The sequence below is a fragment of the Pteropus medius genome, unplaced genomic scaffold (assembly GCF_902729225.1).
Source record: "Pteropus medius unplaced genomic scaffold, Ma_sr-lr_union100, whole genome shotgun sequence".
Lineage (NCBI taxonomy): Eukaryota > Metazoa > Chordata > Mammalia > Chiroptera > Pteropodidae > Pteropus > Pteropus medius.
Genome location: NW_024354875.1, coordinates 34,006,312 through 34,025,126, shown reverse-complemented (window position 1 = coordinate 34,025,126; position 18,815 = coordinate 34,006,312). Strand labels below are relative to the sequence as shown.

At 32.9% G+C, this 18,815-nt stretch overlaps 2 protein-coding genes across 10 annotated transcripts in view; one reads left to right on the top strand and one right to left on the bottom strand.

The window, feature by feature from the left end:
- GPR155 (G protein-coupled receptor 155) overlaps positions 1–9,695 on the top strand; it is a 37,711-nt gene extending 28,016 nt beyond the window's left edge. For 3 of the 6 annotated variants that reach the window (XM_039855682.1, XM_039855684.1, XM_039855685.1), the window contains 4 exons: positions 1,460–1,555; positions 3,611–3,675; positions 4,903–5,040; positions 7,398–8,039. In XM_039855682.1, coding sequence (XP_039711616.1) covers positions 1,460–1,555; positions 3,611–3,675; positions 4,903–5,040; positions 7,398–7,689 — 591 coding nt within the window. In that variant the 3' untranslated portion in view covers positions 7,690–8,039. Of the gene's footprint in view, positions 1–1,459; positions 1,556–3,610; positions 3,676–4,902; positions 5,041–7,344 lie in introns of all 6 variants that reach the window. The other 3 variants (XM_039855681.1, XM_039855687.1, XM_039855686.1) reach the window with 3 other exon arrangements.
- SCRN3 (secernin 3) overlaps positions 3,874–18,815 on the bottom strand; it is a 36,061-nt gene continuing 21,119 nt past the window's right edge. For 2 of the 4 annotated variants that reach the window (XM_039855688.1, XM_039855691.1), the window contains 3 exons: positions 18,216–18,378; positions 17,107–17,287; positions 13,570–14,275 (listed from right to left, as the gene is read on the bottom strand). In XM_039855688.1, the coding sequence (XP_039711622.1) occupies positions 14,105–14,275; positions 17,107–17,287; positions 18,216–18,378 (515 nt within the window). In that variant the 3' untranslated portion in view covers positions 13,570–14,104. Of the gene's footprint in view, positions 4,913–13,569; positions 14,276–16,155; positions 16,396–17,106; positions 17,288–18,215; positions 18,379–18,815 lie in introns of those variants that run through there. The other 2 variants (XM_039855690.1, XM_039855689.1) reach the window with 2 other exon arrangements.

Sequence of the window (18,815 nt, the reverse complement as noted above, 5' to 3'; positions counted from 1 at the left end):
TTGGCAAAGGTTATATTCAGGCATCTGGGAGAAACTTAGTTACTACTTCCCAGGGGGGTGGTGGCTAGGCCATCTGATTCCTAATCTCGAGCTAAATGTTTTTGGGGGAAAAGAAGAATGAATAATCCGTATTACTCTATTACCTAAATGCCCCCAATAGCTTATTTTGCTTAGAATCACTTACTCATTCTATGCCGTTAACCTAGAATTTGATAAAACCAGGTATCTACATGATGTGTGCAGGGCCACTTTTTCTTAACATATTTCTTGACTGACCTCAGCAGATAAATGCCTACGTGGCCTCTCAAAAGATATTTCTCAGATAAATAAACTTTAAAAATGATTTTTAATTATGAAAATAACATAACCACTTTGGACAATAGACACAAAATAGCGAAAAGAGGAAAAAATATCCATCACACTACTGCGTTCTATTTTTTAATACATTTTTCATGGTTCTAATCATATATAGAGATGATATCCAGCTTTGTCATTTATGTCAAGCATTTTCATGGTGTTACATAGTTGTTCATAATTGTTACTTTAAATGGCTCCTCAATAAACCATCAAGGAGATACATTATAATTTATTCAACCACTTCCTTATGGATTGTTCCTAGCTTTTTGTAATGCTCTAATAAACATCTCCATGCAGTATACTTCCTTCCAATAGATTCTCAAAGTTGAAAAACCTGGATCAAAGAGTATAAATATTTCTATGCTTTTTGATACATTTTACTAAATTGTTTTCCAAAGTAGTACAGATTTGTAAAGTGCTCTCACCAACACTGAATATTACAAATTTTTTAATTTGATAACTTTATAAGCTAAACATAGCACTTTATTTTTTAAATGCATTTCTTTTTAAAAATTACTAAGTTTTTTAAAAATTGCTTTTATGTCCTCTTTTATGAATTGCAAGTTATTATCATTTAATTCTTTGAGACATTTCAAGTGTAACTTGCCTAGAGGTAGGAAATGGACGATATGACCTATGAAGAAACTCTCTTCCCCTATTCATACTTGTATAGTTATTACACAGAATGATATCAGCCAGCACCATTTTAACTGCTGTTTAAGAACAAAAATCAAAAAGTAAGAAATGCTGCCAAGAATTGCTACTTAGTGATGTGATTGTTTTCATTGTGCAGAACTAATTTTAAAATCAGTCCTGTCTTAGGTTAGTCGGCAGTCCTGATATATTATGTAATCTTCTGTATTATGGTCATGTCTTCTTGCTTCAAATCTGATCAGAATAGATGCTGTTTGAGTGACATCTGTCAAGAGGAGAGGTAGAAACCTCTTGTTCTGAAGACAAAGCCTCTATATTCTCTTGGTGTTTTTCTCTTTAGTCTTTTTCTCCCTAATTATTAAGTAGGTAAGTTATTGTTCTGTGTTCTGGATAGAAAGAAATGATTAGCTTGTTTCATTTAAAATACTATTTTCCCCTTCCTTTATAGAATCTTTCCAGTTGTTTATGGTGGCTATTCAACCAAGAGCCTGGAAGACTGTATGTCGAGTTACAGTTTTTCTGTGCTGTATTTAATTTTGGCCAGGTATTTATTTAGTGAGAACTTTGAGAGGTTTTTGTGTGCCTGGATGGGCTGATTGGAGGGGGGTGCGGATGTTGTTTTCTTTTAAATCAAAAGGGTTAGTTTGTTTGCCAGCTGCTGGTATGTGTGACAGCTGACAGCTGCCGCCTGTCTCCTAGTAGAGATGAATTATTATATTGGTTAAAGTCATCAGAATGCACACAGAATGTTGCAGTCAGAATTACCAAATAGTTCTTTGCTTTGGTTTTGAGATAAAGAATGATAATTAAAAAAAAAAAAAAAGAACGATAATTTAAGCAGGGACAAGATGTTCTAAGTTCTTTTTAAACTTAGTTGTCTAAATAAGTCACTTTGGGAAAATGACTTACCTTTTCTGAGCATTTAGTTTAGCCACTTAAATTGGTGTACATCATTTCATTTACATTTTGATATTTCTCGAGCAATATGGACTTAAAGCTTTTCTGAAAATTATAAATCAGTGTATAAGTAAATTATTGCCAGATATAATAGTTACCATTCCTTGAGAGGCTACTTAACTGTATGCCAACCATTGTTAAGCATTTCACATTAATTATCTCATTTAAGTATCACAATACCCACAAAGTAGACATTACCATCCCCAATTTAAAAATTAGAAACCAAAATTCCATGAAGAACTTATATGATAGATGCTGTTGTCTTTGTTTATGTCACTATTAAAATAGATAATTAAGGATAAGTGACATTTTAAATATTGGGAAAATATTTTTTATGTGCAAATTTCAAAATTTAATTCTGTATTCAATCCCCTACTTTAATTAGAGAATATTAGTCCCCAGATTATCAGGCTGAAAACAGTAATGTTTGGAAATTACTGGCTTGGCCTGTTAAATCTTAAAATAAGTGGCTATATGAGTTAATTAACATTTATCAGTAGCTGTTTTTCCGTAACATTAGTTCTTTGAAATATTTCGAATTTGTTTTGCCATTTTTGTGGGAGCGAAAACGGCCATACCTAGGTAGACAAGTGACCTCAATCAGTTTAGTACAGACTTAAGCGTCCCAAGGACTACTTGATGCCTGCCTCACTTTGGGATACTGTTTAAGATTTGATTTTGTACTCAAGAACTATAAAATGCTGGGTTGAAAAAGCATAGTCTCTCTCAGCATTTTGCATTTTTACAGCCCAGTCTAAGCTGAGCCATCCCCGGACTGGCACTGAGAAAGCTTCACAAACGGAAGCTAATGCCAGGGATGTTGCATTTGAAATGCGGCCCCCACAGCTTATGGTTCAAGTGCTTTGAAGGAGGGAGAAAGTTGCAATCCCACCCCTCCCCACCCCTACATCCCATTTTCCTCTTGGGGAGGTATTGAGGTTTTGTAGTCAGATCACTCCCTTTTGGTTGTTTATAGTTTGGGGGTGAAGAAAGGTAGGCCCTTCATATAATAGACTGCTTTCTCCATCCCACCTCCCACCAACCCGCACTTAGCTCCTTGTCCCACTGTGCCTGACGTATGGCAGTTTCCAACCTCCTGTCTCCCCAAGCAGTCCTCATCATCCTGATCTGTGGCTGATATCTGCTGCCTAATCACCCCCATATCCTTCATGCCCTTTCCCTTAGCAGTAGCCAGTTTCATTTCACATAAATGTTGTTTAGTTGCTGCATTACATTCAGAATCTACAGCACTTTTAAATTATATAATTTCTGAAGTTTTAACAAAGGTAATAAGGAAATACATAAGCATATATTTTATTGTTAAAAAGGGAAAAACAAAGAAATATAGCCTCTAAGCGTTTTCATTTTCTTCAGTAAGCTAGCATGTACATGGTGTCATTCAGTACTGGTTTATATCACACATCATAATTAGGAGGACAGATAATTGGGAAAATGCAGCCAAGTATTATACCTGCCTCAAGGCACTGAACTTTAGAGGGCTTGCCTAGTGTGTTCCATTTAAAATGTTGCTCTAATCACTATAGGTTTGCTTCCCAAGCACTAAATTTAGTAGTCTCCATAATTTCTGTCTTAAAATTTTATTGTTGTATTCATAAAACATAGTCTTTTTTTTCTTCCATAGGGATTTATTTCTTTTGGCATCTTTGGATTGGATAAACATTTAATCATCCTACCTTTCAAAAGAAGGTAAATTTATTTGAAATAAATCTGTATCTGTAAAGGTAATGACAAAGCCATCCTGTTAAGATACTGATATATTTAAACCTTTAGTAACTAATTGCTGGGAGGCCACAGAAGGGTACACTAAACACCACAGAAAGGTTTATCTGTTGATTCACATATTCGTTGTAACTAATTGCAGAGAAAATATTAGAAGAACTGTTATTAATTTAACATTGTAATTTGCATTTTAATAAGAATTGATGGTGCTGGCTTCTATCTATACCATTAACTACATAAAGTAAAATGAAACTTGAAAATGCATTTAGAAATGGAAGTAATAGGTGGTGTGCTCCTAAAGGTCTATATTTGATTGTCTTTCTCCTTTGATAACAGGATTTCTCTATCAAACTGACAATTTATTAAAAAAAAAACTAAAGTTTTCTTCTTTCTAAATTTTTGGGTTTTTATTAGCTTAGAGAAGTTTCTTTGAATTCAGATCAGGAATTTCTTTATAAAAAATAATAAAGTAGTAATACTCTATCTTAGGGGAAGGAAGAAGAGGTGGGGGAGACAAATCTTTGTACTTCATTTGATTTCAAAGTCAAAATTAGTACAAGCTAGAAGTGCTATTGGAATTTCTCCTGTAACTAAGTGCCCAGTAAATGGTAACTGTTCTTTCTTCTCATTCTCCATTTTCATCATCATTAACATCATCAGCATTATTAAGATATAGTTGTTAGGGTCATAATCCTTTCATGGGGGAGGAAAAGCATAATAGGAAAGTCACTGGACATAGTTACCAGCTTCACAATGATCAGTTAAAATATTCAACAGATTTATTGTCTGGGCTGGTAGAAACTCCAGATCCCAGTATGTGTCTTTTGGGTACTGAAATTGGAAAATGATTAAATAATTGATTTGCATTTCAAAACAACAGAGTGTAGATTATGGAATTTCATTTATGGTAGAAACTGAAATGGGTCAAACATTCCTAGAGGGTATTTTATAAAATATTAAAGTCCCCACCCAACTCCACCTCGCCCCCCAGCCCCAGTCTGCTCTGAATAACAAACAGAATGCAGGCTAAGTATGTTTCTGCTTCAGACACTATTGACGTCTGTGTGTTGTAGATGACAGCTTTGGCAAATGACAGCTCTGGAACAGCCATGTTGATGCAGTAATAAGCAGGAAGGGTTCTCTCTCAGTGCTTTTCTTTCCTTAAAAACAGCCTCCTTAAATTTTGGTTTTCAGACTTGAACTCCTATGGAACAATAAAAAAAGAGCAGAAAACGAGGATTCTCCTGTTCCTGAGGAAATAAAAACGACCTGTCAACAATTTATCCATTATCACCGTGACCTCTGCATCCGAAACATAGTTAAAGAAAGAAAGTAAGTATATGTTCCAGTTGATTATATTTTAGATGATTAATATTTGTTTGTAACAGGGTAAGTACTGTAGTCGTAGCTCCACGATTGTTCTTTTTAATAACACATAATGTAAAAGTTAAAATAGCTATGGGTCAGTTTATAGTTTAAGAAACAGCATATATAAGAGCCATTATCACTTTGATTTTTATATTTTTAAATGTCATATAACTCCTGATTTCCGTATAAAATATGAAAACTTTAAAGTTTTAATAAAATGTAGTAGAATATTAATATTCAATTGCTGTTGGCCATTAGTGTCTCACAAAACTTTGAGATACATTGGATTTAGAAGTGATTTTACATTCCCCATCTCCTAGTGGTATGTTATTTCATATTACTAATGATATTGTTAAGAAAATGAAGTAAAACTTCTGTCTCTTGATTAATTCTGCTGCTTTTTTTCACCTCAAGTTGTAATCTTCAGTCTGTGACATTTATTTTTTGAATCCTCAAGGTATGGAGTATGCAGCAGGAAATCAAAAAGCAAACGAAGCAGTGCCAATATTTTTGGTTGGCATGAAAGAGAAAAAAAAAAACAAATACTTTTATGTCTATAACTAAAAATCTTTAAATTTATGAAAATTACCATTTAGGATGATTTATTTACAGATATTATACCACTTTATTTCATTATAACCAGAAAGTAGCCTGGTATAGCTAGTGGAAAGGGGACTCACTGAATAGGGACTAATATTAGAACTCAGCTCCTGGATCTGCTACTTATTAGCTGTGTGACATTGGACAAGTTCAATTCTCCAAACCTTAGTTTTCTTCTTTAAAACATCTGGTTCTCCAAACCTTAGTTTTCCTCTTTAAAATATCTTGTTCGAATTAGATGACAAAATCTATATGAGGGGCCTCGCCCAGTTTCTGGAAATGGTTGACTATGAAAAAAAGTTAGTTTCTCTCCCTTAAAAGGACAAATGCAATTGTTTCAAAGAATCATTTATGGATAGTTTCAACAATTTAAAACTGCTTTTTAAAATTAAAAAAGGGAACTCCGTGTTGGCCCCGCCAGGCCCCCTATGATTGCCGACTGTCAGGAAGCAGAGCCCTTGCCATTTGCAGGGCTGCCGGGCTGCCTCGGTCCCAGGTGGCTGAATGGGCACTGGTGGAACCGCTCTGCAGCCTGCATGGCAGCACATGTTCTGCCCCTCTGTATAATTCCTTGGGCTATGGTTGTAGCTGCCTGGTTAGTCACCAGCAGATATTATTCCACTGGTGTCGGATAGAAGGTGTTGGGCTATAAATTAAAAATCAGCAAGCAGGAAGAAGGCTTAGACTCAGGTTGTAATATTCAGGTTTCTCTTGAAAGTGATATTTGTAGTTGCGAAGCATAGATATCTTATTACTAAATAAAATACTGATGTTAAAATATTGTGATTTTATGTACTTGAGAAAATTAAGTATACTAACCTCTTTTCTAATTTTTATATGAAAATCTAATATATATTCATTCGTGGTTAAATGTTTTAAAAATTTTTGTCGCCTATTTCTCATTTCATCTTGATTTTCATCCACTGTTTCCTACTGTCAAGCACTTTAGGTTTTATACTTGACTGATGCTTCTGGACAGGTTCATGTTGTCTATTACATATTTGTGAAAATGTATAGAATCATTTAAATGTTTTTTTACATTTCTCTTTCCCTTATTTGTTTATACCTGAAGCACCCCACATGTGCATTAGGAGGACGAATTTAAGAAGTAGATTCATAATCAAAGTACATTTTAAAAACCTTAGATTTATAACAAGACAGATCTCACTTATTCCTTCCTTGTTTCCTAATGCAGCAAATTCCTGACAAACATATCAAGATAGTCTTAGCTGCCAAGGGCAAAAAGAAAGGCTATTTGTAGGCACTGTGATAAGCAGAAAATATAAAGTTTGAGTAGTTTAGTAAAATAGCCACTTCTTAAGAACTTATAAAATATATTAATGTCCCTGAGACAAATTACTTATTATAACTTACAAAACATATAATATTCATCTGTCTACAGAATGGATCTGATCATAAAAGGCCATCTACCATACAAAGAATATTTCTTTATAGATGAATTTACATTATTTGAGTCACTTTTTAGTTTAAGCACTTCTGTTTTCACAAGCATTACTGACATATTTTCTTTTTCTCCAGTGGGTCTTTCTAGGGTCAGGTGAGTTAAACCCTTTATATTCAGAATAGTTTCATTCCTGCCACACTTTTAACTATCACGCTGTCTTTCCCTGTCTCCTGTTTTTTCCTTGCTTGTCTTCCATCATGCAGTGCTGATACCAGATTTACAGAACATATGGGTGAATCATTCCTTTGACATACAGGTGTGGTGCAAAGACTTCTGCTGGGACCTTCTGTGGCTGTGACCTGGTGAACTGGCTAATTGAAGTTGGCCTTGCCTCCGACCGTGGTGAAGCTGTGATTTATGGCGATAGACTGGTGCAAGGGGGAGTCATCCAACATATCACCAATGACTATGAATTTCGGGATGAGTACTTGTTTTACAGATTCCTTCAAAAGAGTCCTGAACAGAGTCCTCCTGTTATTAATGCAACCACTCCCCAGCAGGAAAGATATAAAGAAATTGAGCCTTCATCCCTATCCCCTAAGACCTAAATTATAAAGGACAGAATTCAACACAGAGTCAAATTTTAGCCCCAGATCTGTTACTTATTAGCTGCGTGACCTTGGGTAAATCACAACCTCTCTGAGCCTCAGGTGCCTCTTCTGTAAAATTTGATGTATTCCCACCCCATGCTAACATTCTTCATTTTATGTGAATGTAAAACAGAGGAAACTGACACAGGAAAAAGAAAAAAATGAAATCAAAATTTAAAGTTTTGAATGAATATAATCATTACTAATTATTAATTATTAAAAACTAATTATGCCAACATTTTAAAACAATGCTTCCTGCAACTGTTTGCTGTAATTTCAAAATCAACATCCGATTTACTATTTCTTTAAATTGCCAAATTTTGCAGGTATATTGCTGTCAGGACATAGACCTTAAATTATGACAACTTTGAACTTATTGATAGCACCTCCAAAAAAAGGATTTTAGTGATTCTAATAAAAGGCCTTCTTTTTCTATTTTTTCCCTTTTCTTGACAAATAGTACTCATTAAAAATTAGAAGTACTATTTTTTAAGGTTTACCTTTTCTTGCTTTTCTATCCAAAGTACTAATCTGTGCCACTAGGAGAGGAATAAGAACTTCCATAAATCTTATCATCTCCAAAATCCATCAATACAAGTGTAATCTTTAACTTTTGTACTAAAAATAGTAATTTGAGCAGATTCACTTATATTTTATCAATAAAATTATGGCCATGTGATGTATCATTTCTGGTGTTTGCACAAACATTACAGTGCAGAAGAATAACCCTATTACCTTATTCCTTGCAGTTAAAAAGAAAATAAAACTATAACTTCAAGCCAGGATTTTAAAATTCTAAGCCTAACATCCTACTTTTACATTTAGAATGTAGTCTTTTTAGTGTCCATGTATAAAAATCTATAAATTTAAAAATTACTAAATATTGCCCTCAGATAAGATTTATCTTCTTCAGTAAATTAAAAAGAGATCTATCCACATGACCTTTGAACTCCACTTAATTATTAGATATCTGTTTTGGCTTAATTTATTTAAAACATGTTTCAAATATTTATTTATCTCATACCTTTAGTTTCTCATGTAAGTCATTTAGAAAATAATTTATAGGGTTAAATTATTGCCCTTTTAATACGTAATTTTTTAAAAATACCTGCATAGAAGCCTAGTGTATTTAACAAGTGCAGGCACACCTTGGAGATATTGTGGGTTCGGTTCCAGACTGCCGCAATAAAGCAAATATGGCAATAAAGTGATTCACTCAAATTTTTGGTTTCCCAGTGCATAAGAAAGTTATGCTTACAATATAATGCAGTCTAATAAGTGTACAATAACATTATGTCTGAAAAAAATGCACATACTTTAATTAAAATATACTTTATTGCTAAAAATACTAACCATCATCTAAACCTTTAGTGAGGCATAATCTTTTTGCCAGAGGAGGGCCTTCAATTTGTAAAAAACGCAGTTATCTGTGAGGTGCAATAAAGCAAAGCGCAATAAAACAAGGTATGCCTGTAAATTATACTTTAGTGTGTAGTATTAACCTATACCAATTTTAAATTATGATTAGGGGATGGGGATGTTTTTCAGCCGAACTGTCTTGCTGCAGAACTTTTTTTTAATATGACCACAATATAACTCTCAGAATGCTCAGGAGTAAGCATAAAGCCTTGTTGCTGTGTCAAGAGACTTTTATAGCTACAGCAATAGACATATTCACATGCATGCAGGCAACTCAAATTCAAGTGGAAAATTCGTTGTTTGTAAACAAGTCATACTACACATGTTCTGTTATTTGCACGAAGAAAATCAGCAGCATCGTTTTCCATGGGAGACATTAAAAAGAAAATATTGGGTCAGAATGATCGGTAGTTTCAGATAATGAAGGCTTTTAAGAGATGTTTTTAGGATTAAGGATATGCTAATTTTATTAAATAAAACTATTTGTAACCTTTACTCTCACTGACAAAGCAAGTTTCTCAATAAAATACCTATTTTAATTTGCATTGCCCCATCTTTTCTTTGAGTAATCTGAATAACGCAAAAGTCATCACTGAGGTCTTTTCTATAAGTTTTCAATGTTTTCTTAAATGGGTCTCCTGAGATTTTTCCATTCTTCATGAACCTACTGGATCTGTGCACAGGGCCTTGCCCAATTATGCATTCAGTAAACATTTTTTATTCATGACTCAATATGACATTAGAGTCCTTTCACATATTTCATAATTTTTAATATTCAGGGTCGCAGCTGAGAAAATTATCTAATACAATTTTGATAAAAATCTACTATTCTTCAGCATGATCAATAGTTCTTCTCTTTGTTCTCAGTGAGTAATCCCATGCCTAGTTATGTTTAAACTTCAATTTTTTAGAATAAGGTGAAGTGTGCTTGATATTTTAAGAATAATGATTAAGTGATCGATAAGTTTCTAAAGAAAAATGTACAACTATTATTTAACATGTTTTCTATGCAGCAGAATATAGCTGTTTTTGTCTGTTCATATCTCGTATCATGTAAAATATTATATTACTTTAGACCAATGGACATAGGTAGTCAAGTGATGAGTGATGGTTGGAAATACGGTTCAAGATCAGAAATATTACCACTATTCTTCAGGAAAGATACATTTCTACAATTGGTATGATAAAAGCCTAAAGTAAATTATTAAAAAGAGAAAATAGTCACTCTGTAGAACTTGTTTTTGGCAAATTTTACAGGTAGGCACTAAATTTCCAAAATTCTAGGCTGCATAATTATTTCTAGGGCAAAATTTTGGGTTGAAGATTAATATATAAATTGATGTTTTCATCAAAGATCAAACAAACTAGCTTTCTCTTACATATTCAGTTTATTGGATTATTTCCTCATTTATTACAGAATGGTAAATAATAAACCAAATCATTTAAGGGTTGACCAAAGAAAAGCTTAATTTCAGCTACTACAATTTTTTACTCTTAAGAAACACAATATATCACAAGGCGTAAATTATACACATAAGCAGCAAAGCCCAAATACCATTACTGGATTTATAGAGTGAAAGTCTCCTAAACTATTTTATAGATTAATTTACATGTCCTTATAATAATCCTTGTCTTAATCTGGGAGTTAGTTATTATTCTCATTTTGAATATGGAAAAAAGGTAACAGATTGACCTGAGACTTATCAAACACTACCAAGTTGTGCAAATTGATGTCTACCAAATTTTCTTAACTTTACAGGTAGAGAAGAGGACTATAAATTCTTTCCATCAGTATTTGAATGTTCATTTAACAAAATATTTATTGAATGTCCAGCTTGTGTCAGACACAGTGTTGAACACTGAGGACACAAGAGTGGGAACAAATATGGTTCTTATCCTCATAAAGCTTCTACTGTGAAAGACACGTTAAACATATAATTACATTTGTGATCAGCATTACATGTGGCTCTGAGCATGTAGCAAGAAACTTGACCTTGTGGTGTGGGGAAAACCCCTGAGGAACTCATGTTTCAGCAAAACTCAAAATGGAGGAAAAGAACTATTTATATAAAGAGGAGCAAATGAATGGTGCAAGCAGAGAGTACAGACATGATGAAGGAACTGGACTCATTCAAGGAACTGAAAAAGCATAGTAGAAATTAAAAAAAAACAATGGCAAAAGTGTAATAAGATATATAGATGGGGGCAGATCAGCAAGATCTTGTTGATAGTTATTAAGGATTTGGACTTGTCTCAATGACACTTTAGAAGAGTTTTAGATTCAACAATAAGAAAATGAAAGACCAGACTTTTAAAATGAACAAATGATCTGAATAGCTATCTTACCAAAAAAGATACACAGACGTATTTGTAAATAAACATATTAAAAGCTGTTCCACATCCTATGTCATCAGAGAAATGAAAATTAAAACAATGAGATACCACTACGCACCTAATAGAATGGCCCAAAACCAGAACACTGACAACACCAAATGCTGGCAGGCATGTGGAGCAGCAGGAACTCTCATTCATTGCTAGGGGAATGCAAAACCAAACACATTCTTACCACACTGTCCAGCACTCATGTTCCTGGGTATCTACCCAAGTGAGTTAAAAACTTACGTCTATACAAAAACATGAAGACTGATATTTATAGCAGCTTTATACATAATTGCCAAAACATGAAAGCAACCAAGATGTCCTTCATAGTGGATATCACCAGGCAAGCTATCCAAACAATGGAATATTATTCACCACTAAAAAGAAATGTTATCAAGCCACGAAAAGACATGGAGGAACCTTAAATACATACTACTAAGTAAGTTAAAGAGCCTGAAAAGGTTACATACTGTATAATTCTAACTATATGATATTCTAGAAAAGGCAAAACTATGGAGACAATAAAAATATAAGTGGTTGCTGAGGTAAGGGGTGGGAGAGATGAAAAGGTGAAGCACAGAGCAGTAAAACTGCTCCATATGATACTGTAATTATGGATACATGCATTATACACTTGTCCAAACCCACAGAATGTACAATGAGTGAACCCTAATATAAACTATGGACCTTGGGTGATGATGATATGTTAATGTCGGTTCAGCAATTGTAACAAATGTACCCCTCTGGTGTGGGATGTTGATGGGTGTAGCGGGGAATGGGATGGGGGGATATGGGAACTCTACTTTCTGCTTAGTTTTGCTCTAAACCTAAAACTGTTCTAAAAAATAAGGTCTATTTTTTTTTTTAAGTTTTAGGAAGTAAATTCATGATCCAATTTAAATTTTTAAAAGATCACTTGCTGCAATGACTCATGTGGATAGAATAGAGAACAAAAATGAGTGTAGAACAGTTAACTACAGTTGTCCAGGAGAAAGACAGTGCTAGTTTGGTCTCGGGTGGTGTCGAAAGAGAAAGTGAAAACATGCTGGCCCTTGAGAAAGAAACAGATTAAAGTATGTGTTCCTAAATAAATCAATGAACTGCTTACCCTTAGTTCCTCATATATTAAAAAAAAAGTGAGGGGAGGTGTATAGGGGTTGGCCAACGGTCTTCATGATTCAGGGAGAACCTATCACTGAACTGTATATAAGGCGAACGCAGAATTAACTGAGTACTTGAGACAGATACCCTTTTGTAATGGCAGTTCTATAAAAAAAAGAGCAATATCAGGCAGATTATGGTTTTTATAAAAGAACTTTTAAAAAGTAATTTCCTGGATATTCTTTAAATATAATGATCCACTACTTTAGTAATAATCCTAGTTGCAATGATAGCAATCAATAAATATGATAATGTAATTATTAGATATTTATCTAAAATGGACATTTCTAGAAGCCAATAAATACATAGAGGTATTTTGAGTTAGATTTTTCTTGTTTATATTTGCAATTTGAGTCTTACTTGATATTCTCAATGTAATTTAACAAAGTTTTATAAATTTGGGGCAGATATTATTCATTTATAATATTCATAATAATAATACGTTAAACTCTTCTTAATGTTCATAATACACTAATAATTCATTGCCATTTATTATTCATTTATAATATTATTAATTCATTGCCATATTATTCATTTATAATATTCATAATAATACATTAAATTTGGGGCAGATATTATTCACTTATAATATTCATAATAATAATACATTAAACTCTTCTTAATGTTCATAATACACTAATAATTCTATTTCATCGCCACTAGCTCCTTCCTGTTCCTGTTTTCACTGAGTAAAGAGAAGTAAAAGATGAGAGAGATCTGAGACACAGAAACAGTGTCTCCTAAGATCTTGGTTCCCTTACCCCATTTTCTAATCTCCTAGACAAGCTCTTCTAAAAATATTAACATAAAAGCCTATTAAGGGCATGACCAAAAAAATGCTAGCTAATTAGAGCAAACACTCACTGGTCAGCCAAATATTGACAAAGAGTATGTTTGACTTTAATAAAAGTACATCTGCAAAATTAATACACTGTATTAAGACTTAAAATGTATAAATCTAGAAAGTTGTGTTAGGGCTGGTTAATATTTGCCTAAAGCACAAAAAAAAACTCATTACAAGAGATAGTAGTTTTCATTACTAAAGAAAAATTTGCTTTCTTGTTATAATTGAGAAAATTATTTGAGGATAATACATAATTATAATAAATATATATCTGTGCATTATTTTAATGTTTCATGCTTTATGCAGAATTGAATATTTAATTATTATAGCTAAAAACAAAGTAACAGAGGTGAGTACCTGATGTAACACCTGGCTATCCCATGATATATGTGTCCAATTCTAGTGTTATTGTCTTTCTCAATATTTTAGTAATTATATGTAGTTTTAATAGTCAAGCTATCACTTGAATGTTATTAAAGAATAATCATATCTGCTCATACTAGGTTTATATCATTTACCAAGATGGTTGATTCTTACTTTGAGGAGGATTGCTGACCATTTATATGGTCATTAAGAACTAATATTTGACATATAAATCCTAATTTCATCTTTTGTACACTGAGGAAAAAGATTAACAATTTTATCCACATCAAGATGCTTGTTTTGAAGGATTGATTCCATCTCTTTAAATAGTTCTTTCTCCAGTTTCTTCATGTTGTCCAACATTGTTTTGGCTTTTTCCTGAACAATTAAACAACAAAAATAAATAAACACACATACACACACACACACACACACACACACACACACACACACACACACACGTAACCAAATTCCAACCAATCTCTACAGCCAAGGTTTGTTCATTCTGGTTTCTACTTCTGGTTTGCTTCTCCTCCTCCTATTCATTATATATGGAAGGAATGAAGTTTTTTCAGAAAAATTATTGCTCTAGATTGAGTTAATATATTAACCCCAAATTATTGGTAATTTTTAGTAGAAAAGACAAGTATAGCTAGGTAGGATTAGTCTATAAGCAAGAAACCTAAAAGACAAATAACAGGACAATTGAAAATCTCTAATTATATATGGGGAAGGCTGCTGAAAATCAAGGCTGAGACATTTTTATGAATTTAAATCTTCTATATTTAAAAGCAATATCAGATTAAACAAAGGAAATAGAACAGTAATGTCCAAGAGAAAGAGCAATAAAAAGTTAGAAAGTTACTAGAAAGTGAGCATAATTTTTAAAATTTGAACCATTATGGGACAAACCTCCACAAAACAAAGATTCTTAACCTTAACAAGGACTTCAATATGAAATTATATGTAAATTTTTCTAAAGAAACTGCATTTCATGCCAGTGGAGAAAAATATATATTTTGCCTATAAATGGTATTGTAATAATTGGTCACCTCTTCAGAAAACAAAGTTAGAATCCCTACTTAATAGCATATACAAAAATAGATTCCAGTTGAATTAAAAAACTAAATTTTTTTTCAAACATACTAGAAGAAAATACAGAATTTATATTTATTTTGAGGTGATGGCCTTTTGAAGCATGAAATTGAGTTGACTTAAAACAAACATAACTGACTAAATTTAAAATTTTTGACAAAAAAGTCAAATGAACATTAAAATTTTGAAATATAACAAAGACCTAATATTCATATGTTTTTCCTTTTTGAGGCAAAAGACAAAAACAACCAAGAATCAATTGAAAAATCGGCTAAGGAAAAAAACAGTTAAGTCTTAAAAGGAAAAACTCATGGCCAATAAACATAGGAGATTTTCAACCTCATTAGTAATCAAGAAATGTAAATTTAAATTACCAGTATAACTGACTCTTCCTAAGACCCAAAAGCAGTTATTTAGAGAGTCAGGACTAGAACACAATTCTTTGTCACTTCTACCCTCAAATTCTATTGTCTTTCCACTATTTTTATGTTTCTCAACCAATATTTAATGCCTACTAAATTAAGCCTAAAATACTAACAGCTTTTAAAATTTCATTTCAGTATCACTTAGAAAAATTGTAATCAGTAATTTAGTTTAATTAACATTTAATTATATGTCTACAAAACCCACCTCCCAAAAGCAGTCTAGAGGGATAAAAGGAAGCAGACAACTGTAGAGAACTATCATAAGCAATATGGACAATGCGGAGGCTACTCAGGGAAGAGTGAGGGAAAATTCCTTCAGAGCAGATGCTCTTGAAACATCACTGAGGAACTGCAGCAAAGGCAAGAAAAACCAGAGGGCACATCATATTTTACAGTGCTGTGCTAAGTCAGGAGGGTAAACCAAGCAAGCCCAGGGAGTAAGTGGATGACACCTCTGGCCATGCAGACTGGGCCCTCCTCAGCACAAGTAGCGGACTTCTAGAACAAAATGTTTGCTTCTCACTTCATACTTTCAGGCTACAAAAAAATTGTTTGTAGGTCAGAAGTGAAAACAAGCTGGTCCCAGATAAAGAAAGAGTAGTGTCAATTCACAGCAAATAGGGGGAGGGCTGGACAAAACTCTCTGCTTTAAGCAAAAGAGAAAGATGGGGCGGGGGAAGGCGGTGGGGTGGGGGGAAGGCAACTATGTAAACATTACAGACAAAAGTAAATAAATAATTGCCCAGAGGAAAATTCATTTAATTCATTTTCTTTAGAAAGAATATAAATGAATATACATTTTACTTGATGAAGTAAAAGGAACTATAGGCAATGAAAATCCGGAGCTAGTAGAAGCAGGCGAGAAAAGGTATAAAATGACCAATCTTTTCCTTCATTGCAGGGAATCAGTTGATGCTTCTGTGAAAAGCCTTTAGGTAGCCCTTTCATTTCCTTCTCATCTAGAAGAGGGCAGGAGGACTGAAGAAGTATGGATATTATAAAATTATTTGTCTATCTATCTACCTATCTATCCGTGCTCCACCTCCCACCCCAAATACATCTGCTTATTTCTGGAGATGAGATTTTGGGTGATATGTTAATATATAACCCTTATATTTTAAAATAATAAGCATTTATAATTTTTTAAAAACTCTAACTCGTTATTATTATTATTTTAAGACTATGGGATGTTAAGTCACTTTTAATTAAAATTAATCTGAGTCTACATAAGAACATCATGTAAGAGACCAGGTTAACTGCCCTCCAGTGGCTTTGTAATTTTTGGTATAAGATATATCCTAAGTAATCTACTTAAACTCTCCAAGTCTCAAATTCCTTATCAATTAAATTGAGATAATAATAGTACCTACCTCAATAAAGAGGTCGTGAAGATTAAATGAAATAATTGTCTAATAGTACCATGATGTTTGGTGTATAATAAGTAATCAATAAATAGTCATTGATACTATGATTAATATACTACATTTCTCTAAAAGATTCACAACACATTCTTAACCATTATTTTTAACCAGAAGTAAAAAATAATACAACTCTACAACAGTGTAAACATCTAAACTCTTTTTAAACCTATCTGTATATGGAAGAAATGCTGAAATTCTAAAGTTCAAAATATGGATTGAATCACACTTTATTCATAATGATAAAACAGAGAATATAATCTAATTTTACCTCCTTATTATATATTACTTCCAATGCCTGTTGATGTTCTCGGTAGAGTGGATGCCTTCTGTCAAGCTTAATCTTAAAATGTGGTTTCTTTTTAACTGGATCTTCAAGTTCAAATATTGGGGAACTAGTGTCCAATAGTTGCGAAATATTCGGTACAAATATGAAAGGCTTAAAAACAGATCTGGAAAAAAAAGTTTTTTATTAAATTGGAATTTGGGATATAAAAATGTTCAGCATTATTCTAAATATTCTAAGGTTCTCTATAGTTAGAAGTTTCTATGAATTTGTTACACACCAATGTGTTCCTGTCATACTAGATATAGCCATGCCTGTCTTCTTGGGCACACCGGGATCTCCTTTGGTGTAGGGGACTGCACTTTATTTAGCCTTGTATTCCCATGAACCTAACTAAAGGCCTGGCATATAAACAGTGTCAAGTGAAATTATAGTTCATCATTTTCTATTACAAACTCCACACCTGGAGGGTAAAAACAATCCTCAGATTGAGGATTTGGATTTGGGATGAAAATCAGCAGCAGTATTAATAAGGGGTTCACAGGTTTCATTCCATTATCTTAAAAATATCTTTAATAATATGAAAAACTGTAACACTAAGAGATAGTGAATATAAGATCATTTCTGAATGTAACGTGCATTAAGTTTTGTGAGAGATACTAATGACTTAAATCAAAGTAGTTTATACAAATTCTACTAAACTGAAACTTGATATTTTAAGTTTTACATGGATGTATTTTCTAAATTTGAGTGCATAAGTAACCATCTAAATCCTGTTATTAATCATGTAATATTGTAATACTAAAATTTGCATAAGAAAACCTATCTACTTTCTTTTCTTGATCATGTTAAATATACTTGGGGAAAGAGGGTATAGGGATGACAAGAAACTATTAACACTTCTTCCCATAAAAAAGAGAATAGTTATGGCAGTTATGAACATATGGAAATGGCAGACTAAAACCTGAACAGAAAATGCATCCAAAAATTTTTGTATTTGTTTAACAAAAATTTAGCCCAACAAAATCAACAACAGACTAATGACTATCCAACCCCCCAACCCCTTGCTGGTTTATAGTATTTTGTGACTTTACCTCTCAGGATCAGGAGTCCCTGTAAAGAAGTGAATGCAAGGAAGGTTGGAGTCTTGAGGTAAAATCGAAACCATGCTAGCAGTGGTCAGGAATTCTCCCTCCATATTAATGCCACTTGGTTTATCTCGGAGAATTTCCATCATTGTTTCAAAAGTTATGTTTCCTAGGGAAATAATTTTTAAAACCATCAAATATGTATAAATTTATAGGTTGGTATCCTGCAAATATGAACTTCTTTTTCTACTGATAATGTGTAACATGAGATATCGGTCTAGGTATAAATTAAATAAGAGATTGACTACAAACACACCTTGGATCCTGTTAGAAGAAAACTGTTGGAAGAAAAATAATTTTTTAAAAGTATAAAATATACAAAGTCTCAAAACCATTTTAACAGGTAAAAATCTGTGTAACTTTCTAAGAAGAAGGAATCAATATTGCAAAAACACACTCAATCTTATTGTCCTTATAAAATATTTTAAGGTATATTTAGTTAGCAATGAGCTGACAATATCCATAACTATTTCTGAATCTATCCATTCTGGCAACCAACTTTTAAAAGAATATTGTGCTTAGTTTCCAATACTATTATTCAAGATG